The sequence below is a fragment of the Electrona antarctica genome (genome assembly GCF_951216825.1).
Source record: "Electrona antarctica genome assembly, chromosome: 1".
In the NCBI taxonomy this organism is placed as follows: domain Eukaryota; kingdom Metazoa; phylum Chordata; class Actinopteri; order Myctophiformes; family Myctophidae; genus Electrona; species Electrona antarctica.
This window is the reverse complement of record NC_136806.1, coordinates 7,516,242-7,543,182: the sequence shown is the minus strand read 5'-3', so window position 1 is coordinate 7,543,182 and position 26,941 is coordinate 7,516,242. Positions and strand designations below refer to the sequence as shown.

Here is a 26,941-nt window from a genome sequence, read left to right as displayed (position 1 = left end):
CCACCTTCGAAATGTTCAAAAGCACACTCAAAACCCACCTTTTCAAACTGGCTTTCCCTACATAACCCCCCCCCCCCTCCACACACACACCCTTCTTGTTTGTCCTTTTTTGATTTTGATTTCTAGTTCTTAACCTTTTTAACTAGTTCTTCTAATAAAAATGTCTGTACTAAAATGTCTATAAAGCGACTTTGGGTACCCAGAAAAGCGCTATATAAATCGTATGTATTATTATTATTATTACTGCTCAGACAGACAGACCCAGCCAGGGACCTGCAGGGACAAACATAACTGTCTAATAGGAGTGGTTGCACCACTCAAAGATCATCCAGTGATGCTGGCCTCTCCCATTCATACCTGATGCTGGCCCCTCCCATTCATACAATCAAGCCTCAGTGAAATGCATGGCACTGGCCCCGCCCACTGACACTATTTAAATAGGTTGCAGTCAAACACAGAGCATTTCCTGATTGCTCCCAGAGTTCCCTCTCAACTCACCGAGCTGCAGCAAGGCCCTCAAGGCCCTCTTTCCAGTCCCACGGTATCTTTTCTTCTTCCCTGATCATTTTGAAGAGTGCATGCAACAGGCTCACGGTGGTATCAACATCTGCCATTATGCCTTCTGCCAGGATGTCATCTGGCCATGCTGCTTTCCCACTCTTCAGCTGTTCTACAGCCCTCCTGATCTCCTCTCTGCTGATTGTAGGGTAAGTAGGCAGACTGATGTGACCCTTTCTGATTTGTGTTCCTACATTATGTTATACTCGGCACAAAGGGTTCAGAAATGTAACTTTGGTTTGCTATTTCACCCCTTTTAATGATAAATTGCTATTTTATATTGTTTATTAGGGGATTCCTGGAATGAGCAACACGGCTAAATGTGTGCTTTAGTGCCTCCAAATTTGCCAAAATGGTTGGTATTCACCCTTGCTTCGAGTGGCTTAGTGGTTTGGATGATTGCACTCTCCCACAGCAATAAGGAAAAAACAACACATATTGGCCATTTTTGTCTCCACCAGGCCGAAGGCATGGGGAGAGAGTATGTTTTGCACTCCGTCCGTCCGTGTGGCCGTGTGTCCGTCCGTCTGTCCGTCTGTGAACAGCTAATCTCTGGCACCGTTAACCCGGTTGATGCCAACTTTTGCACACACACTCCCTGGATGCCAACGATGAACCTCTGCCCCAAAATTTCCAGAACGGCCTGTTATAGCGCCACCAGGAGGCCGCTTTGTACAAAACAAGATTTTGGACAGTACACCTACAGATTTTGTCCAAACATCACACAAATTGGTACACAGTCTCTCTAGAGCCATTCAACGAAACAGGTCTTTCAGATTTCTCAGACTCCATCCTGATTGGCTAAGATTGGCTTCCAAAGTTCGCAGGAGTGCTCAGTTTCAAACAAAATGCTGCAAATCATGAACACATCGTGTGATTTCCGTGAAATTGTGCATACACATTCCCACTAGGCCGAGGAAGAAATGCCATGTGAACATTTTCAATTCAGCCTCATGGTGGCGCTATAACTGGCTGAAAAGTGTTTTTACCTCTAACTGCACGGATCTGTGGATAACTTTGTATGCCAACTCCCTAGAGGCCAAGGAAAAACCTTTGCCTGGAATTCTTCACATCTGCTCTTTATAGCGCCACCAGGAGGCCGACATAATGTAAAACACATTTTGTAATATTACTTCAGATTTTATCCAAATTTCACGCAGCGTCCGATTGCGGTGAAACTGTGCATGCATATTCCCACTAGGCTGAGGAAGAAATGCCACTTGACAGTTTTCAAATCAGCCTCATGGTGGCGCTACAACAGGCCAAGCCTTGTCTCACACACACACACACACACACACACACGTTTATATATTACTCCTAAACATTTTGCCAAACATCACACACTCCTATCCTCCTGGTGGAGACCTGTGCCCAGAAGGGCACTTTTTCTAGTTACACTCTGTGTTGGAACTCGCTAGAAAACTTGGTATGGGGATGGAATGGTCTGCAGACCTCAACCCAATTGAACACCCCTGCGATCATCTTGGGCATGCTGGACGTGCTAGAGTGACCAACAGAACCACATTGGCTGACTTGCAGCAGTTTTTATTTTTGTTTTTTTTGTGCTACCCACACGTTTAGCTGTGTTTGCTCATTCCAGGAATGCCCGATACTTACAGGCTATACATTGTTGTAAAGGTGACTAATCAACAATAGAAACTATATAAAATAAATTAAAAGCTTGTAGATTTGCTATTTTTCCAATAGCTATTGTAACAAATGCTGAAACACCAAAAGGGGTTCCCGTCCTGACTGCGTTAATGGGAAGAAATAACCGACCAAAGTTACGTTTCCAAGCCTTTTGTGCCGAGTTTATATAACAGTTTTATCTGCTGTTGTAATTAAAGCACATTCCACACTAGAAGGAATTGAGTCTGAATGTGACAGTCACAGTTGTTGTGTTCTCTTTAGACATAACATGTTGGACGAGACGAGTAACCGCAAGCTGTTCATTCATGGGCTGAGCTACTGGACCGGCGATTACATGTTGGGGTTGGAGTTCTCCAAATACGGAATCATTGAGGAAGGTAAACTACTTAAGTTGTGATCTATAATGGCAAATTCCTTTTTCTTTCTTTCTGTTTATTTTTTTAAATCTTTTAATGTATTCTATTTGAATTGTCTACAGTTAGAGTCATCAAAGACAAGGTTACAGGCAGGTGTCGGGGATTCGGCTATGTGACGTACGTCAACGCAGAGGCTGCAAAGGATGCACTGAAAGCAATGAATGGAAAGGTGAGTTGACATATAGTGTCGCAGATGTTAATGGAAGCCGTTTTGTAAGGCACATGGTGGCCTGGTGGCACAACACGGTACTGCAACGGATACAAGACAACTGACAATGGCTGTTGTGTTGTATGTTATAACGTATTGATGTCATTGTATTTGCAGACTCTGGACGGCTCAATGATCACTGTTGTTTATGCTGCGAGTGCGACAAACGACCCGACTAGGGACAAGACTAAGCTGATTGTTAATGGGCTGAGCCACGACACCACCGAGGACACGTTGCAGCGATATTTCTCCAGCTACGGAAACATTGTGTTAGGTAAACTACTTGTGATCCACAATTGATAACAACCACATTCATGATTTTTATTATTTAACCACATTCAATATTTCATTCTATTATTTATTTTGTCTACAGTTGAAGTTGTCACAGACTACCTTACAGGGAGGTCTCGGGGATTCGGCTATGTGACGTACGACAACGCAGAGGCTGCAATGGATGCACTGAATGCAATGAATGTAAAGGTGAGTTGACGATAGTGTCGCAGATGTTAATGGAAGCCGTTTTGTAAGGCACATGGTGGCCTGGTGGCACAACACGGTACTGCACAGACTAAACACAATTGGCTGTACATAAATAATGTATTGACGATGGATAACTGTTATAATGTATTGTCATTTCAGAGCATGGAATCGGATGGCCATAAGATCACTGTTTCGCTTGCATGGCGACGTTATGTAGGTTTTGGTCGTGGAGGACTCACAAATGGTGGCTAAACGGACAACAAGTAATTAAGGAAGCCTTAAATGTAGGAAGGAATAATTAGTGAATTGAACACCTGTTTAAAGCTGCTGGTTTTAATTGTGTCTTTACTGTCGGATAGTTCTTGGGCAGGATCCTGGTGATTCCTACAGCTGGTATGGATATGACGGCTAATGTTAGTATACTGTATGTAGTGGTTATAGGTCTGTTCAGCAGTGTTAACCCATTTAGGCCTGACGTCGGTTTTGTTTTCTTCTAAAAAACCTCATGTTTCTATATCGGTGGTTCTCAATATTTCATGTCATGGACCTCCCCAGAAGCAAAGATTTGAGTTAAAAACTGAAACTCTGTAATAATATATATTCAAAGATTTGAGGCACATTTTCACGATTTTTCAAAAATAGCAGAACTACAAGTCCATAGCGTGGCACAATCACCTGCTAGGACAGAGTAGCTCATAACATGTCTACGGTGGATTTTTATGAAACAAACACTTTGAGGATATAAAGAGAATAATTTGACCTTTCCGTACAGCTGCAATGTTGGCGAGTTTGACGTTGTTTAGGACTTTTCTGTTTGGATGAATGGGCTGCCAATGACAAGTTGCACCTTCTTAGCACCTTGCCATTAACTTATATGGTAAGATGGCCGTGGTCCGGTTTGCATATGATCCATAGATGTTGCTGTATGATAATGGGGGAGGCGTTAGGGGAGGGGATTTTAGTGTGTCACTAAAGCGGTACTGTATATTTCGATTGGGCCTCTTGACTCGAGGGCTTTCAGAAAGAAACCAAAAATACACATGGAAGACATTTGAATATTATAACCACACCCAGGGGTCTACACCGTAGGAGGTGGTGACGGAGGATACGGAGGTGACAGGAGCTACGGCGAGAGGAGTGGAGGTGGTGGTTATGACCGTGGTGGAGACCGTTGGTGAAGATGACTGACTTGGGCTTTTATATACTTTTATATACCTTTTTGCTTTTATATACCCATCGCATTTGTGGAAATTCTTTACTAATAAACATTTGTTTTACTTGATGATATTTGTATTTCTTCCATCTACACAATTCATGATTAGATTATGAATACTGTTTCTGTGCAGTCAAGTCAGTGGGATTGGCTGCATTGTCATCCTGATTTGGGGTTCCATGTCATATTGCTGGTGTTGGGCTGTTATCAAGTCAACACGGCCATCTATCAGGATATTTTAGAGCACTTATTGCTTCTGTATCATTACTAGCTTTATGGAGATGCTGATTTCTGTTTCCAGAAGAGCATTTGCTCATGCCCAGTCTTCAAAAGTAGCCCTCACCAAGTAGGAGTACATTATTGACATACTTCTCAGGTGGTTGTCATGTCTTATACATTTACTGTAATCAAGATTACAACTAAAAGGTTTTAAATATGGCAATGGGTTTTAATTTTACGGAACCGTAAGGCAACGCACCATACCAGCCTCACACTCAAGCTGTAGTTTTGTACTAATTTTGTTTTATATAAAACTGTTAAAGTACAGTGCCTTAAAAAATTTAGAGATTCTGAACTTTAACTCCCTACACACACCAAATGCTGGGAGCTAACCCATCTTAATTTTGAGAAAGAAGCCACTGATGGCCATGTTTAAACACTTCCTACAGCATGGAAAACTGCTGTCCTCGCTCATAGTTCTATATGCCAGGACTATGCATAACTAGGCCCCTATTTTTGCTGTGCCTTATCCCTAAACTTTTTTTATTTATTAAAAAAAAATCTGATATACATTGACACGTAATCTTGTTGATTGCTATTTGGCACTATGGGCTGGCACTGGTGAACAGGGCCCAAACTAGTGTCCCAATGTCCATGCATGGAGTTGTCACTGGAGAGTTCAACACAATAAAACAATGCCTCCTCTCCTCCACAGGGTGGAGCTGTGGAGGAGAATGAATGAAGGTGAAACAAATCATTGCATGTGTTGATGGAAGCTCAGACTTCATTTTTTTTAGGTTAAGATAAGAAAAAAACTACAGCCTCATCCACAAAGTTCTGCATGTTCCATATGGATAGGATGTTCTCTAGGCCCTCAAGGTTCAACATTTCTTTATCAGTAGTAGTACCCGATGCTAGAGCAGATTTGTTTTAAAAGTCAAGTAAAAACAGTATTCATGCAATTATAAGAAGAAAGGTCATGACAAAAGTATGCGCGCACACACACACACACACACACACACGACAAACAAAAGCATTTTGTATCATACTGTGTAGGGCTAAAGATATGCTTACTAGGCCACTCATCAAATTGACAGATTGATTAAATACAACTCCAAAGACGGTCATTGTGAATACATGCTGAGAGACACACACACACTTCCTGTGTTGTGTGCTTGTAAAATGGTAAAAGGTGCATTTATATAGCGCCTTTATCCAAGGCGCTTTACATAGATTGTGCATTACATTCACCCATTCACACACACATTCATACACCGATGGTGGCGGAAACCATGCAAGGCACCAACCAGCACATCATTGGGGTTCAGTGTCTTGCTCAAGGACACTTCGACACTAACTGGGGGAGCCCGGGTTCGAACTGGCAACCTTGTGGTTACCATCCAGCCACTCGACCCCTGAGCCACCGCCACCCCTAAAAGAAGTTACAGCAGGCGCCAATGATCTATGTCTGACCCTGCAGTCTGTATATATATACCCAGATTAACATAATTAAGGGACCAAGCAGTTCTGAAGGGACTTGGTCCCTTCGGGACTGTCTGTCTGTTTTTTGACACAGGTTTAATGTTTCATGTTTGTCTTAATTAGCTTTGTCATAGCTCATGAACCGCTTGACCGTCAGCAAAGAAACTTCGATGCACATGCGTCTCCTCATGCCGAACAAGTATTGTGCTCTTACTTTTGACCTCTGACCTCTAGATCACCCGCCATTTTGAATTATATGAAAATCAGTCAAAATGATCTCCTCCCAGGATATTTGATCAAAATGCACGGACATTTCTACACGTGAACTTTGGAATCTATACTATTTTTAAGTGAAAGAGAAAAGAAAATTGCTGTTTTGTGAAAATTCATGCCTCGTTCAGTGGCAGACACTGGGTGTGTGTGTGTGTGTGTGTGCGTGCGTGCGTGCGTGCGTGCGTGCGTGCGTGCGTGCGTGCGTGCGTGTTTTAGGCTGCACAACAGTGACACTTGGTTGTGAGAACCAACCAAAGGCTATTTCGTGCCTCACTGCTCAGACAGACAGACCCAGCCAGGGACCTGGAGGGACAAACGTAACTGTCTAATAGGAGTGGTTGCACCACTCAAAAATCATCCAGTGATGCTGGCCCCTCCCATTCATACAATCAAGCCTCAGTGAAATGCATGGCACTGGCCCCGCCCACTGACACTATTTAAATAGGTTGCAGTCAAACAGAGCATTTCCTGATTGCTCCCAGAGTTCCCTCTCAACTCACCGAGCTGCAGCAAGGCCCTCAAGGCCCTCTTTCCAGTCCCACGGTATCTTTTCTTCTTCCCAGATCATTTTGAAGAGTGCATGCAACAGGCTCACGGTGGTATCAACATCTGCCATTATGCCTTCTGCCAGGATGTCATCTGGCCCTGCTGCTTTCCCACTCTTCAGCTGTTCTACAGCCCTCCTGATCTCCTCTCTGCTGATTGTAGGGTAAGTAGGCAGACTGATGTGACCCTTTCTGATTTGTGTTTCTACATTATGTTATACTTGGCACAAAGGGTTCGGAAACGTAACTTTGGTTGCTATTTCGCCCCTTTTAATAACTTGGTATTTTATATTGTTTATTAGTCGAGGTATAGCTTGTAAGGATCGGAGATTCCTGGAATGAGCAACACTGCTAAATGTGTGCTTTAGCGCCTCCAAGTTTGCCAAAATGGCAAATGGTTGGTATTCACCCTTGCTTCGAGTTGCTTAGTGGATTGGATGTTTGCACTCTCCCACAGCAATAAGGAAAAAACAACACATTGGCCATTTTTACACAGTGTTGGAACTCTCTAGCGTCTGGAAGATCCATACACAGCCACAAAAACTTGGTATGGAATGGCCTGCAGACCTTGACCCAATTGAACACCCCTGCGATCATCTTGGGCATGCTGCACGTGCTAGAGTGACCAACAGAACCACATTGGCTGACTTGCAGCAAATCCAGTTTTTTTGCGCTACCCACACGTTTAGCTGTGTTTGCTCATTCCAGGAATGCCCGATACTTACAGGCTATACCTCGTTGTAAAGGTGACTAATCAACAATAGAAACTATATAAAATAAATTAAAAGCTTGTAGATCGCTTCCAATAGCTATTGTAACAAATGCTGAAACACCCAAAGGGGTTCCCGTCCTGACTGGGTTAATGGGAAGAAATAACCGACCAAAGTTACGTTTCCAAGCCTTTTGTGCTGAGTTTATATAACAGAGTTGTATCTGCTGTTGTAATTAAAGCACATTCCACACTAGAAGGAGTTGAGTCTGAATGTGACAGTCACAGTTGTTGTGTTCTCTTTAGACATAACATGTTGGACGAGACTAGTAACCGCAAGCTGTTCATTGATGGGCTGAGCTACTGGACCACCGATTACATGTTGTGGTTGGAGTTCTCCAAATACGGAATCATTGAGAAAGGTAAACTACTTGAGTTGTGATCTATAATGGCAACCACATTAATTCGCAAATTCCTTTTTCGTTCTTTCTTTCTGTTTATTTTTTTAAATCTTTTAATGTATTCTATTTGAATTGTCTACAGTTAGCGTCATCACAGACGAGGTTACATGGTCTCGGGGATTCGGCTATGTGACGTACCACAACGCAGAGGCTGCAAAGGATGCACTGAATGCAATGAATGGAAAGGTGAGTTGACGATATAGTGTCGCAGATGTTAATGGAAGCCGTTTTGTAAGGCACATGGTGGCCTGGTGGCACAACAGGGTACTGCAACGGATACAAGACAACTGACAATGGCTGTTGTGTTGTATGTTATAACGTATTGATGTCAATGCATTTGCAGACTCTGGACGGCCAGATGATCACTGTTTATGCTGCGAGTGCGACAAACTACGAGCGACTAGCTGAGACTAAGCTGTTTGTGTATGGGCTGAGCTACAACACCACCGAGGACACGTTGCAGCGATATTTCTCCAGCTACGGATTCATTGTGGAAGGTAAACTACTTGTGATCCACAATTGATAACGACCACATTCATGATTTTTATTATTTAACCACATTCAATATTTCATTCTATTTTTTTTTTGTCTACAGTTGAAATTGAAACAGACGAGGTTACAGGCAGGTCTCGGGGATTCGGCTTTGTGACGTACGACAACGCAGAGGCTGCAAAGGATTCACTGAATGCAACGAATGTAAGGGTGAGTTGACGATATCGTGTCGCAGATGTTAATGGAAGCCGTTTTGTAAGGCACATGGTGGCCTGGTGGCACAACACGGTACTGCACCGACTAAACACAATTGGCTGTACATAAATAATGTATTGACGATGGATAACTGTTATAATGTATTGTCATTTCAGAGCATGGAATCGGATGGCCTGATCACTTTTTGGCTTGCAAGGCGACGTTCCAGTGGTGCTGGCCGAGGAACCTCCTTAATACGCAAATATGGTGGTGATGATGGGCTTTTTACGCTAGACTCTTTAAGTTAGGCTTTCCCAGAGCCTTAGAAAAGACAGAGTTCTGCAAACTCCGTTGACTTCATGGGGCCTGCGTAATGGCGGCTTCTAGCGCTACTGGGGACGCCGATTAGGGACAGTTCCTGAACCGGATGTTGACAGACTGCATGGATCCGAATGGCTCCGTCTTTTTGGCAAATCTAGAACTTCCTGTTTGAGAGCTAGCAAATTTAAGACAACCGGTTGCTTTCAGAATAAAAGCGTTGTTAATTAAATAATTATTACATTACATTATTAGTATTATTATTACATTACAGTTATGGTGAAGACACACATTATGTTTCTGTGTAAAAATAAGTAATTAAATAACGTAAAAAAGTTATCTAAATGGATAAATGCCCAAGTCCATGCACTGGAGTGCCCAAGTCCATTCACTGGAGTGCATGGACTTAATAAAGTGGACGCTGGACAAAAATCCCTTCTATGTTTCGACTAGTGTGACATATGCACGCGTCCGGGGAGACCTCCTCTACAACACCACACTGTCCGCTAAGCAGCAGAGGTGTAAAACAAAAATTGGCATGCCATACAGCGAGGTGAAAGGCTTTGAAAGTTACAAAAAAATAAATCATTGCTAATATAACAGTGTACACTTTCAATGGAAAGAAAAAGGCATACAGTTTACAACTTTTTTACGTTATTTAATTACTTATTTTTACACAGAAACATAATGTGTGTCTTCACCATAACTGTAATGTAATAATAATGTAATGTAATAATTATTTAATTAACGACGCTTTTATTCTGAAAGCAACCGGATGTCTTAAATTTGCTAGCTCTCAAACAGGAAGTTCTAGATTTGCCAAAAAGACGGAGCCCCCCAGGCATAGAGTATATAAAAGGATAGAGACTGAACTGGTGCAAAGCTCCGCCCCCCCCCCCCAGCTATTTATGTCAGTGGAAGTTGCTCAGTGGCGTTTTGAAGCACCCGGAAGACTGCCGGAAGTACCGTCTCAGAACGTCTACTTCCGCATTTGACCACCAAATTTTGGTGGTCAAATGCGGAAGTGCAACCGAGCGATCAATGTTAAAGCCCAGCTGCACAGGGTTTCCCGGTCATGAATCCACGGGTCCGCCTGTAGTCCCTCCTCCTACCACTAGGACCGAGCGCCTCAACGTTGAATAGCCTCACTGGCCCCTTGCCCCCAGGCTGTCCCTAATCAGGCTCTCCATGAGAGCGCAGCTGTGCGCCCGAGCGCTTCCGGGATCACGTGACCGGGCTGTTCTGTGCCCCCTCAATAACGCAACTCTTCTATTATATGGCTCTGGGCTTTCCCATCTCTGGCACATTTATTCTTGGTCGATGGCATGGTAAATGTATTCTCTCCCCATCATTTGTGTAGGTTTTGGTCGTGGAGGATACAGATTCCATGCCGGCCCTGGCGACAGGAGCAGCTTCCCCGTTGGTGGCTACACGGAGTGTAGGAAGCCTTAAATGTAGGAAGGAATAATTAGTGAATTGAACACCTGTTTAAAGCTGCTGGTTTTAATTGTGTCTTTACTGTCGGATAGTTCTTGGGCAGGATCCTGGTGATTCCTACAGCTGGTATGGATATGACGGCTAATGTTAGTCTACTGTATGTAGTGGTTATAGGTCTGTTCAGCAGTGTTAACCCATTTAGGCCTGACGTCGGTTTTGTTTTCTTCTAAAAAAAACTCATGTTTCTATATCGGTGGTTCTCAATATTTCATGTCATGGACCTCCCCAGAAGCAAAGATTTGAGTTAAAAACTGAAACTGAAACTAATATATATATTCAAAGATTTGAGGCACATTTTCACGATTTTTCAAAAATAGCAGAACTACAAGTTCATAGCGCGGCACCACATAGAAAAATAATCACCTGTGAGGACAGAGTAGCTCATAACATGTCTACGGTGGATTTTTATGAAACAAACACTTTGAGGATATAAAGAGAATAATTCAAGCTTTCCGTACAGCTGCAATGTTGGTGAGTTTGACGTTGTTTAATACAATCAGATGCAAATGCATATGATCCATAGATGTTGCTGTATGATAATGGGGGAGGCGTTAGGGGAGGTGATTTTAGTGTCACTAAAGCGGTACTGTATATTTCGATTGGGCCTCTTGACTCGAGGGCTTTCAGAAAGAAACCAAAAATACACATGGAAGACATTTGAATATTATAACCACACCCAGGGGTCTACACCGTAGGAGGTGGTGACGGAGGTTACGGAGGTGACAGGAGCTACGGCCAGAGGAGCGGAGGTGGTGGTTATGACCGTGGTGGAGACCGTTGGTGAAGATGACTGACTTGGGCTTTTATATACTTTTATATACCTTTTTTTTTTTTTGCTTTTATATACCTATCGCATTTGTGGAAATTCTTTACTAATAAACATTTGTTTTACTTGATATTTGTATTTCTTCCATCTACACAATTCATGATTAGATTATGAATACTGTTTCTGTGCCGTCAAGTCAGTGGGATTTGCTGCATTGTCATCCTGATTTGGGGTTCCATGTCATATTGCTGGTGTTGGGCTGTTATCAAGTCAACACGGCCATCTATCAGGATATTTTAGAGCACTTTGTGCTTCTGTATCATTACTAGCTTTATGGAGATGCTGATTTCTGTTTCCAGAAGAGTATTTGCTCATGCCCAGTCTTCAAAAGTAGCCCTCACCAAGTAGGAGTACATTATTGACATACTTCTCAGGTGGTTGTCATGACTTATACATTTACTAAAAAAAAACTAAAATATGGCAATGGGTTTGAATTTTACGGAACCGTAAGGCAAAAGACTGCAACGCACCATACCAGCCTCACACTCGAGCTGTAGTTTTGTACTAATTTTGTTTTATATAAAACTGTTAAAATGTACAGTGCCTTCAAAAATGTAGAGATTCTGAACTTTAACTCCCTACACACACACCAAATGCTGGGAGCTAACCCCATCTTAATTTTGAGAAAGAAGCCACTGATGGACATGTTTAAACACTTCCTACAGCATGGCAAACTGCTGTCCTCGCTCATAGTTCTATATGCCACGACTATGCATAACTAGGCCCCTATTTTAGCCTGTGCCTTATCCCTATTTTTTTATTTTTGTGCCTTATCCCTATTTTTTTATTTAAAAAAAAAAAATCTGATATACATTGACTCGTAATCTTGTTGATTGCTATTTGGCACTATGGCACTGGTGAAAGTAGGGCCCAAACTAATGTCCCAATGTCCATGCATGGAGTTGTCACTGGAGCGTTCAACACAATGGAACAATGCCTCCTCTCCTACACAGGGTGGAGCTGTGGAGGTGAATGTCCGAATGAATGAAGGTGAAACAAATCATTGCATGTGTTGATGGAAGCTCAGACTTTTCATTGTTTTAGGTTAAGCTAAGAAAAAACTACAGCCTCATCCACCAAAAACGTTCTGCATGTTCCATATGGATAGGATGTTCTCTAGGCCCTCAAGGTTCAACATTTCTTTATCAGTAGTAGTACCCGATGCTAGAGCAGATTTGTTTTAAAAGTCAAGTAAAAACGGTATTCATGCAATTATAAAAAGAAGAAAGGTCATGACAAAAGTATGCACGCACGCACGCACGCACGCATGCACACACACACGCACACCCACACACACACGACAAACAAAAGTATTTTGTATCATACTGTGTAGGGCTAAAGATATGCTTACTAGGCCACTCATCAAATTGACAGATTGATTAAATACAACTCCAAAGACAGGGTCATTGTGAATACATGCTGAGAGACACACACACACTTCCTGTGACGTGTCGTGTGCTTGTAAAATGGTAAACGGTGCATTTATATAGCGCCTTTATCCAAGGCGCTTTACATAGATTGTGCATTACATTCACCCATTCACACACACATTCATACACCGATGGTGGCGGAAACCATGCAAGGCACTAACCAGCACATCATTGGGGTTCAGTGTCTTGCTCAAGGACACTTCGACACTAATTCTGGGGGAGCCCGGGTTCGAACTGGCAACCTTGTGGTTACCATCCAGCCACTCGACCCCTGAGCCACCGCCACCCCTAAAAGAAGTTACAGCAGGCGCCAATGATCTATGTCTGACCCTGCAGTCTGTATATATACCCAGATTAACATAATTAAGGGACCAAGCAGTTCTGAAGGGACTTGGTCCCTTCGGGACTGTCTGTCTGTTTTTTGACACAGGTTTAATGTTTCATGTTTGTCTTAACACTTAGGCCGCTATCATTTATTGAAAAATTAGGATCTAATTCACGCCAGGATTTTTTAAAATTTGAGCTCTTATTTTGAAAAGCCGCCATTTCCGGTCCACAAGCAGTAGTCATAACCTAGGAAACTACACGGAGCGGACAGGCCTTGTTTACCATCTGAAGCCAGACCGGAGCTCTGCAGAGCTCCAGATCGTCATATCTGTGCCGTCAAAGAAACGCTGTTTTGACCAAAATGCCATCTGGGACAAGGAATAGGAGATACAGGCAATTGAAAGAAATGGATAGAATGGATTATTATGGCGACGACGATCTAAGATGGGCGATCCAGTTCTGTGCTAACAACACAGCTAGCTAACCGGCTAACGTGAGTAGCATTATGGCTCGAGCAATCGAACGCGCCATAAAAGCGCAATTGCCGAAGGCCGTCGGCAATGGCGTTAAGCGCCAGTATCAAAATTAGGCGTCAATTGACTTTAATCGTCGGCAATGGCGCTGAAAGTAAGATAAAGATAAAGAAAACTTTATTGTCCATTAAATTTACATAAAATGGAAATTTGTCTTTGGCACACCGGCAGTCAGTTACAACAATAAAACATTACAAAAAATACACAGGTGCATTAAGATACTATATAAAAATGCATTCACATTAACATAACAACAGTGATCATGAGCAGTGGCGCTTAGACTATTTAAACATTTTCTTATTTAAAATGTCCACAGCAGTTGTCACTGACCTGCTCCACTTCCTCCCCACTCATAGTAACAGGCCTAAAGATGGACCCTGAGCCCTCTGCTCTTGAGCCCCCTCCCAAGCACAGCTCCTTGGTCTTAGTGACATTAAGGTCAAGGAAGCTGCTGTCAAACCAGGTGGCAATACGGTCGATGTGCTGGGAGTAAGAGGGACTGGAAACGTCCTGCAGGCAGGCAACCAGGGCCATGTCGTCAGCGTACTTTATGAGAGAGAAGTCTTTGTTGTTATATTTCAACTCATTTGTGTATAGGGAGAATAACAGAGGGGATAAAACGCACCCCTGTGGCACGCCAGTGTTTAGGACAAGGCAGTCAGACAGAGTGTTATTAATACAGACTCGCTGGGGTCTCTCTCTCAGAAACTCCCTAATCCACAACATGAGATTGCTACTGACGTTCAGGTCACACAGGCGTTTTAGGAGAAGATGGAGTTGGACCGTATTAAAAGCAGAGGAGAAGTCCATAAAAAGGACACGGACGTATGTTTTGGGTTTGTCTAAATGACTATGTATTTTGTCCAATAAAGTTAGAGTGGCATCCTCTACTCCTCGACTGGCTCTATAAGCAAACTGCACTTAGCTGTTTGCAGTGAGAGCTCCTTACTCACTACACGCTCCATGCATTTGCTTAATAGAGGAGTGAGGGCGATCGGTCTAAAATCATTTGGCACTTTTGCTCGTGCCGTTTTTGGCACAGGGACAATTAATTAGCTTTGTCATAGCGCATGAACCGCTTGACCGTCAGCAAAGAAACTTCGATGCACATGCGTCTCCTCATGCCGAACAAGTATTGTGCTCTTACTTTTGACCTCTGACCTCTAGATCACCCGACATTTTGAATTTTATGAAAATCAGTCAAAATGATCTCCTCCCAGGATATTTGATCAAAATGCACGGAAATTTCTACACGTGAACTTTGGAATCTATACTATTTTTAAGTGAAAGAGAAAAGAAAATTGCTGTTTTGTGAAAATTCTTCTTTTGCCCATAATAAATACACGCAGCGTCATATGCTTATGACACTTTACAGTATGGTAGAGGGTCATGCCAAATAGCACTGAAACCCGCCTTACTCCAATTGGCCAAAGGGGGGCGCTATAGCAATTTTTTGAAAATGAAACCTTTGAACAGGCATAACTCATGCCTCGTTCAGTGGCAGACACTGGGCGTGTGGGCGTGTGGGCGTGTGTGCGTGTGTGCGTGTGTGCGTGTGTGCGTGTGTGTGTGTGTGTGTGTGTGTGTGTGTGTGTGTGTGTGTGTGTGTGTGTGTGTGTGTGTGTGCGTGCGTGCGTGCGTGCGTGCGTGCGTGCGTGCGTGCGTGCGTGCGTGCGTGCGTGCGTGCGTGCGTGCGTGCGCGCGCGTGCGTGTGTGTTTGTGTGTGTGTGTGTGTGTGTGTGTGTGTTTTAGGCTGCACAACAGTGACACTTGGTTGTGAGAACCAACCAAAGGCTATTTCGTGCCTCACTGCTCAGACAGACAGACCCAACCAGGGACCTGGAGGGACAAACGTAACTGTCTAATAGGAGTGGTTGCACCACTCAAAAATCATCCAGTGATGCTGGCCCCTCCCATTCATACCTGATGCTGGCCCCTCCCATTCATACAATCAAGCCTCAGTGAAATGCATGGCACTGGCCCCGCCCACTGACACTATTTAAATAGGTTGCAGTCAAACACAGAGCATTTCTTGATTGCTCCCAGAGTTCCCTCTCAACTCACCGAGCTGCAGCAAGGCCCTCAAGGCCCTCTTTCCAGTCCCAAGGTATCTCCTTCTTCTTCCCAGATCATTGTGAAGAGTGCATGCAACAGGCTCACGGTGGTATCAACATCTGCCATTATGCCTCCTGCCAGGATGTCATCTGGCCCTGCTGCTTTCCCACTCTTCAGCTGTTCTACAGCCCTCCTGATCTCCTCTCTGCTGATTGTAGGGTAAGTAGGCAGACTGATGTGACCCTTTCTGATTTGTGTTCCTACATTATGTTATACTCGGCACAAAGGGTTCAGAAATGTAACTTTGGTTGCTATTTCACCCCTTTTAATGATAAATTGCTATTTTATATTGTTTATTAGTCGAGGTATAATAGCTTGCTAGGATCGGGGATTCCTGGAATGAGCAACACGGCTAAATGTGTGCTTTAGTGCCTCCAAATTTGCCAAAATGGCAAATGGTTGGTATTCACCCTTGCTTCGAGTTGCTTAGTGGATTGGATGTTTGCACTCTCCCACAGCAATAAGGAAAAAAACAACACATTGGCCATTTTTACACAGTGTTGGAACTCTCTAGCGTCTGGAAGATCCATACACAGCCACAAAAACTTGGTATGGAATGGCCTGCAGACCTTGACCCAATTGAACACCCCTGCGATCATCTTGGGCATGCTGCACGTGCTAGAGTGACCAACAGAACCACATTGGCTGACTTGCAGCAAATCCTGTTTTTTTGCGCTACCCACACGTTTAGCTGTGTTTGCTCATTCCAGGAATGCCCGATACTTACAGGCTATACCTCGTTGTAAAGGTGACTAATCAACAATAGAAACTATATAAAATAAATTAAAAGCTTGTAGATTTGCTATTTTTCCAATAGCTATTGTAACAAATGCTGAAACACCAAAAGGGGTTCCCGTCCTGACTGCGTTAATGGGAAGAAATAACCGACCAAAGTTACGTTTCCAAGCCTTTTGTGCCGAGTTTATATACCTTAACAGAGTTGAATCTGCTGTTGTAATTAAAGCACATTCCACACTAGAAGGAGTTGAGTCTGAATGTGACAGTCACAGTTGTTGTGTTCTCTTTAGACATAACATGTTGGACGAGACGAGTAACCGCAAGCTGTTCATTCATGGGCTGAGCTACTGGACCAACGATTACATGTTGTGGTTGGCGTTCTCCAAATACGGAATCATTGAGGAAGGTAAACTACTTGAGTTGTGATCTATAATGGCAACCACATTCATTCGCAAATTCCTTTTTCTTTCTTTCTTTCTTTCTGTTTATTTTTTTAAATCTTTTAATGTATTCTATTTGAATTGTCTACAGTTAGCGTCATCACAGACGAGGTTACATGGTCTCGGGGATTCGGCTATGTGACGTACCACAACGCAGAGGCTGCAAAGGATGCACTGAATGCAATGAATGGAAAGGTGAGTTGACGATATAGTGTCGCAGATGTTAATGGAAGCCGTTTTGTAAGGCACATGGTGGCCTGGTGGCACAACAGGGTACTGCAACGGATACAAGACAACTGACAATGGCTGTTGTGTTGTTTGTTATAACGTATTGATGTCATTGCATTTGCAGACTCTGGACGGCCAGATGATCACTGTTTATGCTGCGAGTGCGACAAACTACGAGCGACTAGCTGAGACTAAGCTGTTTGTGTATGGGCTGAGCTACAACACCACCGAGGACACGTTGCAGCGATATTTCTCCAGCTACGGATTCATTGTTGAAGGTAAACTACTTGTGATCCACAATTGATAACGACCACATTCATGATTTTTATTATTTAACCACATTCAATATTTCATTCTATTTTTTTTGTCTACAGTTGAAATTGAAACAGACGAGGTTACAGGCAGGTCTCGGGGATTCGGCTTTGTGACGTACGACAACGCAGAGGCTGCAAAGGATGCACTGAATGCAACGAATGTAAGGGTGAGTTGACGATATCGTGTCGCAGATGTTAATGGAAGCCGTTTTGTAAGGCACATGGTGGCCTGGTGGCACAACACGGTACTGCACCGACTAAACACAATTGGCTGTACATAAATAATGTATTGACGATGGATAACTGTTATAATGTATTGTCATTTCAGAGCATGGAATCGGATGGCCTGATCACTTTTTGGCTTGCAAGGCGACGTTCCAGTGGTGCTGGCCGAGGAACCTCCTTAATACGCAAATATGGTGGTGATGATGGGCTTTTTACGCTAGACTCTTTAAGTTAGGCTTTCCCAGAGCCTTAGAAAAGACAGCAAACTCTGCAAACTCCGTTGACTTCATGGGGCCTGCGTAATGGCGGCTTCTAGCGCTACTGAGGACGCCGATTAGGGACAGTTCCTGAACCGGATGTTGACCGACTGCATGGATCCGAATGGCTCCGTCTTTTTGGCAAATCTAGAACTTCCTGTTTGAGAGCTAGCAAATTTAAGACAACCGGTTGCTTTCAGAATAAAAGCGTTGTTAATTAAATAATTATTACATTACATTATTAGTATTATTATTACATTACAGTTATGGTGAAGACACACATTATGTTTCTGTGTAAAAATAAGTAATTAAATAACGTAAAAAAGTTATCTAAATGGATAAATGCCCAAGTCCATGTAGTACAGTGGGAAGAGGGGGGTATCATGCACCCCCCCGGAAATATACTTCTAATCAGTGTTTTCTTATTGGAAAAAATGTGCTGAAAATGATGAGCTATGATAAAAAGTTGTCAAAATGTCCCACCTACCTCAAAACCCCCTTTTTGGTATATGGCTCTGGCAAAATTGTGTAAAGGCAAATATTAATTCACTAAAATTACATAAATAGACATGGAAGTCTGAAATTTGTCATGGAGTATCCTGACACATATGGGTAAGTAGAAGAATAGGATTTGGGGGGTTGCTACCATTATAGTTTTAAATATGACCTACATTATCCCCAGAAAAACAAAAAAAGATGCTGTCCGCTTGACTAATAACAACAAAGATGGTTATTTTCCAACACATTATGGTGAAAATCACTGCCTCACTTGTATATAGAAAACTTCCCATATCCCTAAGCTTCAATTTGATCCCAAGATAACCTTTCTATCTTGAAAATTACTCTTTCTGTAGCCAAAACTCTGAACTATACCTCAAATCGGTGAAAATTGTATATTCAGTCAGTCAGCTATACATTTGGAATAAATTAATGAAGGACTGAGTTTGAACTGACTCCACATTATGGAATATTTCTTACTTGAATAAGCTATGTTAAAAAGTTGGAAAAGTGTCCAATCTACAATTTTTATGCAAATGAGTGCCTCCATTATCAAAATAATCGATTTTCACTATATCTCAGCCAATACTGCACTTAAATGAACAAATACGGTGTCTAGACCTATGTTTTGAGGGTCGAGGATCTCAGTGAAACTATTCTTAAAGTGACTACATGTGCCCATGGAATGCTGGTGTGCAAATCAGTGCCGATGAAATAAATTCCTCTATCTCGTCGGCTTCTTGTGCATGCTTTCCAGTGTCAAGGAGATCAAGCAGTGAGGTTGGTATAGGACTGCACCACAGGACACACTGGATTCAAAAACTATTTGGTTTTCAACAATCCCTGCCCTTCATCATAGGGTTTTGGTTTTTCCACCATAGCTTCATCAGCTCGCTTGTATAAGGCAACGGTGGCTCTCTTCAGAGGGTAACAAGACAACTCACCCCTTTTGCCACTTTTGGTGAGTTGTCCTGACAACTCACCCCTAAACGTGAAGACAACTCACCAGGGGTGAGATGTCTTCACTTTCCGGGGTGAGATGTCTTCACTTTTGGCCACTTTCGGGGTGAGTTGTCTTCACGTTCGGGGTGAGTTGTCAGGACAACTCACCAAAAGTCTGACTGAATATGTAGCCTTTGAGCTATACTTTACTGAATATTTCACAAGAATATAACACAAGAGTCAAATGTACGGTCAAATGTAATGTAGTTTATTTAAATATAGAAACATTGTAAACAAAGTTCAAACAGCAGTTTGTACAACTCACCGGGGTGAGATGTCTTCACTTTCCGGGGTGAGCTGTCCGTACTTTCTCGCCCAACTCGCCCCAGCGGAAAGTACAGACAACTCACCCCGACATGTCAAAAAGTGAAGACAACTCACCGGGGTGAGATGTCCGGTATTCCTTCAGAGCAGAGTAGCATGTAGGAAGGCGAGCCAGGTCAACTTTAGATTTAGAAATTAGTTTGTCATCTGCCCCACCACTCTTTCACTGAAGACTCACAATTTAAATAGCATATATTCTGAGCCTAGCCAAGCCATATGACCCATAGGGCAGGAGCCTAACAAGTACACTCCCTGGCATGACTAGTATGTCGCAGGGACTTACCCCAATCCAACCCGTTGGTATTCCCCGGCTGGGGATCGAACCCCTGACTATCCAGTCTCAGGGCGGACGCTCTAACTACAAGGCCACTGAGCTGTTGATGATATCCAGAGCTTCTTGCGGGTGTGTAACTTTAGAGTGTACAAAATGGAACCAAATGGACCTGTAAGTAAGCCTTGTGTAGCCATGAGGCCCATAGGGCAGAAGCCTATCTCCTGTTTCTGTAGTATGAGGTAGCTTGATGTACAAGTACACCCCCTGGACATGACACTAGTATGTAGCAGGGACATGTCCGACTTACCGACTGAGTCTTTGGTATGACCCGGCCAGGGGATCGAACCCCGACCTCCCAGTCTCAGGGCGAACGCTCTGACTACAAGGCCACTGAGCTGTTGACATCTTACTGGTGTGCAATTCTGAACGTACAAAATGGAACCAAATGGACCCGTAAGTGTTATGGGGGTCCTTGAAATGTGCCTTGTGCTACACTATCTCCGATTCAGAAACGGGTTTCATGGTCGCAGGCAACGTATTCTTCTCCAAAGTTGAACGTTGCCACCACTGTTGAAGCAGCCATACACTACACAGGTTTATCCTGATGTTCTGGGCATCTTTGTAAAGTTAGTGTTATTAAAAAGCAGGTAAAAGAGTAACGTTTCAGCACTCTATTTGGTCTCTCTATCCATTCAATGTAGTAGAAGAGCCGACTGTTATGTCGTCTCCGTCCACAGGAAATATGTTGCCTGCGACCATGAGACCCGTTTCTGAATCGGTCTATATGGAACAGATCCTTAATTAGTATAGTTGCAGCAATTCATCTGTCTGCTGTATGGACAGAGTTGTGAGTCTTCAATATGGTAAATGGTGCATTTATATAGCGCCTTTATCCAAGACGCTTTACATAGATTGTCCATTACATTCACCCATTCAAACACATTCATACACCGGCGGAAACCATGCAAGGCATCAACCAGCACATCAGGAGCAATTAGGTGTCTTGCTCAAGGACACTTTGACACTGACTCTGGGGGAGCCAGGGTTTGAAATGGCAACCTTGCGGTTACCATCCGGCCACTCTACCCCTGAGCCACTGCTGCCCCAGTGGACTTCACCCATGCCAAGTTGCTGCAGACAATGGTGGGGGCAAATGACAAACTCACTTCTTAAATCTAAAGTTGACCTGGCTCGTCTTCCTCCATGCTACTCTGCTCTGAAGAGAACCATCGTGTTGCCTTATACAAGCGAGCTGATGAAGCTATTGTGGAAAAACCAAAACCCTATGAAGGGCAGGGATGGTTGAAAATCGAAGGGTTTTTAAATCCAGTGTGGTCCTGCGGTCCAGTCCTACCAACCTTTGATCTCCTTGTCATTGGAGACCATGGACAAGAAGACGAAGAACTGCATTTTGTTCTTTATGGTGCAGGCTAGTGTATAGCCACCCTATACACTAGCCTGCACCACCACTGTTCTTACATTTTTGCCTTTGAGTGTGTATATGATGGAATACTGTTACAGGATTGTGTGACTGTTTGTATTTTATACTGCATAGTGCAGGCCATTCTATAGTGTGTATACTGCCGCCTACTATTGTTCATACTGAGGATGTTTTTCGTGTGTGATGTTATGCTACAGTATATATATTCTAAATTATAAAGCTAGCATAAAAACACAACACCTGTCTAGATACCTTATTTGTAAAGTTATATGCAATATTGGTATCTCTTACTTGGTATAAATGTGACTTTATTGTAATGGCAGCACTGATTTTTACACCAGCATGCCACGGGCACATGTGGTCACTTTAAGAATAGTTTCACTGAGATCCTTGACCCTCAAAACATACAAGTATAGACACCTTATTTGTTCATTTAAGTGCAATATTGGCTGAGATATAGTAAACATCGATTGTTTTGATAATGGTGACACTCATTTGCATAAAAATGGTAGATTGGACACTTTGCCAACTTTTTAACATGGCTTATTCAAGTAAGAAATATTCCATAATGTGGAGTCAGTTCAAATTCATTCATTCCAAATGTATAGCTGATACTGACTGAATATACAATTTTCACCGATTTGAGGTATACCGGTAGTTCAGAGTTTTGGCTACAGAAAGAGTAATTTTCAAGATAGAAAGGTTATCTTGGGCTCAAAATGAAGCTTAGGGATATGGGAAGTTTTCTATATACAAGTGAGGCAGTGATTTTCACCATAATGTGTTGGAAAATAACCATCTTTGTTGTTATTAGTCAAGCGGACAGCATATTTTTTAGTTTTTCTGGGGATAATGTAGGTCATATTTAAAACTATAATGGTAGCAACCCCCCAAATCCTATTCTTCTACTTACCCATATGTGTCAGGATACTCCATGACAAATTTCAGACTTCCATGTCTATTTATGTAATTTTAGTGAATTCATATTTGCCTTTACACAATTTCGCCAGAGCCATATACCAAAAAGGGGGTTTTGAGGTAGGTGGGACATTTTGACAACTTTTTATCATAGCTCATCATTTTCAGCACATTTTTTCCAATAAGAAAACACTGATTAGAAGTATATTTCCGGGGGGTGCATGATACCCCCCTCTTCCCACTAGACTAATGCACTGGAGTGCCCAAGTCCATTCACTGGAGTGCATGGACTTAATAAAGTGGACGCTGGACAAAAATCCCTTCTATGTTTCGACTAGTGTGACATATGCACGCGTCCGGGGAGACCTCCTCTACAACACCACACTGTCCGCTAAGCAGCAGAGGTGTAAAACAAAAATTGGCATGCCATACAGCGAGGTGAAAGGTCAAAAAGTGGACTAAAATATAAAAGAATACAGACAAGGCTTTGAAAGTTACAAAAAAATAAATCATTGCTAATATAACAGTGTACACTTTCAATGGAAAGAAAAAGACATACAGTTTACAACTTCTTTTACGTTATTTAATTATTTTTACACAGAAACATAATGTGTGTCTTCACCATAACTGTAATGTAATAATAATACTAATGTAAGGTAATAATTATTTAATTAACGACGCTTTTATTCTGAAAGTAACCGGATGTCTTAAATTTGCTAGCTCTCAAACAGGAAGTTCTAGATTTGCCAAAAAGACGGAGCCCCCCAGGCATAGAGTATATAAAAGGATAGAGACTGAACTGGCGCAAAGCTCCGCCCCCCCCCCCCCCCCCCCCAGCTATTCATGTCAGTGGAAGTTGCTCAGTGGCGTTTTGAAGCACCCGGAAGACTGCCGGAAGTACCGTCTCAGAACGTCTACTTCCGCATTTGACCACCAAATTTTGGTGGTCAAATGCGGAAGTGCAACCGAGCGATCAATGTTAAAGCCCAGCTGCACAGGGTTTCCCGGTCATGAATCCACGGGTCCGCCTGTAGTCCCTCCTCCTACCACTAGGACCGAGCGCCTCAACGTTGAATAGCCTCACTGGCCCCTTGCCCCCAGGCTGTCCCTAATCAGGCTCTCCATGAGAGCGCAGCTGTGCGCCCGAGCGCTTCTGGGATCACGTGACCGGGCTGTTCTGTGCCCCCTCAATAACGCAACTCTTCTATTATATGGCTCTGGGCTTTCCCATCTCTGGCACATTTATTCTTGGTCGATGGCATGGTAAATGTATTCTCTCCCCATCATTTGTGTAGGTTTTGGTCGTGGAGGATACAGATTCCATGCCGGCCCTGGCGACAGGAGCAGCTTCCCCGTTGGTGGCTACACGGAGTGTAGGAAGCCTTAAATGTAGGAAGGAATAATTAGTGAATTGAACACCTGTTTAAAGCTGCTGGTTTTAATTGTGTCTTTACTGTCGGATAGTTCTTGGGCAGGATCCTGGTGATTCCTACAGCTGGTATGGATATGACGGCTAATGTTAGTATACTGTATGTAGTGGTTATAGGTCTGTTCAGCAGTGTTAACCCATTTAGGCCTGACGTCGGTTTTGTTTTCTTCTAAAAAAACCTCATGTTTCTATATCGGTGGTTCTCAATATTTCATGTCATGGACCTCCCCAGAAGCAAAGATTTGAGTTAAAAACTGAAACTCTGTAATAATATATATTCAAAGATTTGAGGCACATTTTCACGATTTTTAAAAAAATAGCAGAACTACAAGTTCATAGCGCGGCACCACATAGAAAAATAATCACCTGTGAGGACAGAGTAGCTCATAACATGTCTACGGTGGATTTTTATGAAACAAACACTTTGAGGATATAAAGAGAATAATTCAAGCTTTCCGTACAGCTGCAATGTTGGTGAGTTTGACGTTGTTTAATACAATCAGATATGACTTTTATGTTTGGATGAATGGGCTGCCAATGGGAAGTTGCACCTTCTTAGCACCTTGCCATTAACTTATATGGTAAGATGGCCGCGGTCCGGTCTGCATATGATCCATAGATGTTGCTGTATGATAATGGGGGAGGCGTTAGGGGAGGTGATTTTAGTGTGTCACTAAAGCGGTACTGTATATTTCGATTGGGCCTCTTGACTCGAGGGCTTTCAGAAAGAAACCAAAAATACACATGGAAGACATTTGAATATTATAACCACACCCAGGGGTCTACACCGTAGGAGGTGGTGACGGAGGATACGGAGGTGACAGGAGCTACGGCGAGAGGAGCGGAGGTGGTGGTTATGACCGTGGTGGAGACCGTTGGTGAAGATGACTGACTTGGGCTTTTATATACTTTTATATACCGTTTTTCTTTTATATACCTATCGCATTTGTGGAAATTCTTTACTAATAAACATTTGTTTTACTTGATGATATTCGTATTTCTTCCATCTACACAATTCATGATTAGATTATGAATACTGTTTCTGTGCCGTCAAATCAGTGGGATTGGCTGCATTGTCATCCTGATTTGGGGTTCCATGTCCTATTGCTGGTGTTGGGCTGTTATCAAGTCAACACGGCCATCTATCAGGATATTTTAGAGCACTTTGTGCTTCTGTATCATTACTATACGCTTTATGGAGATGCTGATTTCTGTTTCCAGAAGAGTATTTGCTCATGCCCAGTCTTCAAAAGTAGCCCTCACCAAGTAGGAGTACATTATTGACATACTTCTCAGGTGGTTGTCATGACTTATACATTTACTGTAATCCAGATTACAACTAAAATATGGCAATGGGTTTGAATTTTACGGAACCGTAAGGCAAAAGACTGCAACGCACCATACCAGCCTCACACTCGAGCTGTAGTTTTGTACTAATTTTGTTTTATATAAAACTGTTAAAATGTACAGTGCCTTAAAAAATGTAGAGATTCTGAACTTTAACTCCCTACACACACACACACACACACCAAATGCTGGGAGCTAACCCCATCTTAATTTTTAGAAAGAAGCCACTGATGGACATGTTTAAACACTTCCTACAGCATGGCAAACTGCTGTCCTCGCTCATAGTTCTATATGCCACGACTATGCATAACTAGGCCCCTATTTTAGCCTGTGCCTTATCCCTAATTTTTATTTATTTATTAAAAAAAAAAAAAAATCTGATATACATTGACTCGTAATCTTGTTGATTGCTATTTGGCACTATTGTGGCACTGGTGAAAGTAGGGCCCAAACTAATGTCCCAATGTCCATGCATGGAGTTGTCACTGGAGCGTTCAACACAATGGAACAATGCCTCCTCTCCTACACAGGGTGGAGCTGTGGAGGTGAATGTCCGAATGAATGAAGGTGAAACAAATCATTGCATGTGTTGATGGAAGCTCAGACTTTTCATTGTTTTAGGTTAAGCTAAGAAAAAACTACAGCCTCATCCACCAAAAACGTTCTGCATGTTCCATATGGATAGGATGTCCTCTAGGCCCTCAAGGTTCAACATTTCTTTATCAGTAGTAGTACCCGATGCTAGAGCAGATTTGTTTTAAAAGTCAAGTAAAAACAGTATTCATGCAATTATAAGAAGAAAGGTCATGACAAAAGTATGCACGCACGCACACACACACACACACACACGACAAACAAAAGCATTTTGTATCATACTGTGTAGGGCTAAAGATATGCTTATTAGGCCACTCATCAAATTGACAGATTGATTAAATACAACTCCAAAGACGGTCATTGTGAATACATGCTGAGAGACACACACACACTTCCTGTGTCGTGTGCTTGTAAAATGGTAAAAGGTGCATTTATATAGCGCCTTTATCCAAGGCGCTTTACATAGATTGTGCATTACATTCACCCATTCACACACACATTCATACACCGATGGTGGCGGAAACCATGCAAGGCACCAACCAGCACATCATTGGGGTTCAGTGTCTTGCTCAAGGACACTTCGACACTAACTCTGGGGGAGCCCGGGTTCGAACTGGCAACCTTGTGGTTACCATCCAGCCACTCGACCCCTGAGCCACCGCCACCCCTAAAAGAAGTTACAGCAGGCGCCAATGATCTATGTCTGACCCTGCAGTCTGTATATATACCCAGATTAACATAATTAAGGGACCAAGCAGTTCTGAAGGGACTTGGTCCCTTCGGGACTGTCTGTCTGTTTTTTGACACAGGTTTAATGTTTCATGTTTGTCTTAATTAGCTTTGTCATAGCTCATGAACCGCTTGACCGTCAGCAAAAAAACTTCGATGCACATGCGTCTCCTCATGCCGAACAAGTATTGTGCTCTTACTTTTGACCTCTGACCTCTAGATCACCCGCCATTTTG

General features: G+C 42.8%; 3 protein-coding genes across 9 annotated transcripts; all 3 read left to right on the top strand.

The window, feature by feature from the left end:
- The first annotated feature begins 444 nt into the window (after positions 1-444).
- LOC306921525 (uncharacterized protein) lies at positions 445-25,021 on the top strand. Of its 6 annotated transcripts, none has more exons than XM_079498687.1 (7): positions 445-707; positions 2,470-2,585; positions 2,687-2,793; positions 2,950-3,106; positions 3,206-3,306; positions 3,472-3,575; positions 4,387-4,594. In XM_079498687.1, exons 1-6 carry the CDS (start codon positions 616-618, stop codon positions 3,562-3,564), a joined length of 666 nt encoding a protein of 221 aa, XP_079354813.1. In that variant the 5' UTR covers positions 445-615; the 3' UTR covers positions 3,565-3,575; positions 4,387-4,594. The 6 variants fall into 6 exon arrangements, with proteins under 6 accessions (XP_079354813.1, XP_079354812.1, XP_079354814.1 ...); XM_079498686.1 differs by lacking the exon at positions 4,387-4,594 and adding an exon at positions 24,829-25,021 and having other exon boundaries at positions 446-707; positions 3,206-3,312; XM_079498688.1 differs by having other exon boundaries at positions 446-707; positions 3,206-3,312; positions 3,472-3,525.
- Positions 6,962-11,612, top strand: LOC306921506 (heterogeneous nuclear ribonucleoprotein A1-like 3). Of its 2 annotated transcripts, none has more exons than XM_079498650.1 (8): positions 6,962-7,208; positions 8,060-8,175; positions 8,297-8,400; positions 8,558-8,711; positions 8,810-8,916; positions 9,078-9,168; positions 10,580-10,673; positions 11,397-11,612. In XM_079498650.1, the coding sequence occupies exons 1-7, from the start codon at positions 7,117-7,119 to the stop codon at positions 10,669-10,671; spliced, it is 756 nt and encodes a 251-aa protein (XP_079354776.1). In that variant the 5' UTR covers positions 6,962-7,116; the 3' UTR covers positions 10,672-10,673; positions 11,397-11,612. The 2 variants fall into 2 exon arrangements, with proteins under 2 accessions (XP_079354776.1, XP_079354775.1); XM_079498649.1 differs by having other exon boundaries at positions 9,078-9,171.
- Positions 12,391-25,021, top strand: LOC306927580 (heterogeneous nuclear ribonucleoprotein 87F-like; the record flags this gene model as incomplete). The annotated part of the gene is made up of 10 exons (XM_079507375.1): positions 12,391-12,532; positions 14,189-14,321; positions 15,879-16,106; positions 16,976-17,091; positions 17,217-17,320; positions 17,478-17,631; positions 17,728-17,834; positions 17,996-18,089; positions 23,902-23,995; positions 24,814-25,021. 9 exons carry the CDS (start codon positions 12,391-12,393, stop codon positions 23,991-23,993), a joined length of 1,170 nt encoding a protein of 389 aa, XP_079363501.1. The 3' UTR covers positions 23,994-23,995; positions 24,814-25,021.
- Positions 25,022-26,941: the final 1,920 nt, after the last annotated feature.

What these genes read in the sequence shown, in the direction of transcription:
- LOC306921525 (XM_079498686.1), top strand. Translation starts at nt 616, where the DNA reads ATGCCTTCTGCCAGGATGTCATCTGGCCATGCTGCTTTCCCACTCTTC. An exon ending in TCCTCTCTGCTGATTGTAGG is followed by an intron (nt 708 to 2,469) that starts GTAAGTAGGCAG and finishes TGTTCTCTTTAG; the next exon opens with ACATAACATGTTGGACGAGA. An exon ending in TGAATGCAATGAATGTAAAG is followed by an intron (nt 3,313 to 3,471) that starts GTGAGTTGACGA and finishes TTGTCATTTCAG; the next exon opens with AGCATGGAATCGGATGGCCA.
- LOC306921506 (XM_079498649.1), top strand. Translation starts at nt 7,117, where the DNA reads ATGCCTTCTGCCAGGATGTCATCTGGCCCTGCTGCTTTCCCACTCTTC. An exon ending in TGAATGCAATGAATGGAAAG is followed by an intron (nt 8,401 to 8,557) that starts GTGAGTTGACGA and finishes ATGCATTTGCAG; the next exon opens with ACTCTGGACGGCCAGATGAT. An exon ending in CTACGGATTCATTGTGGAAG is followed by an intron (nt 8,712 to 8,809) that starts GTAAACTACTTG and finishes TTTTGTCTACAG; the next exon opens with TTGAAATTGAAACAGACGAG.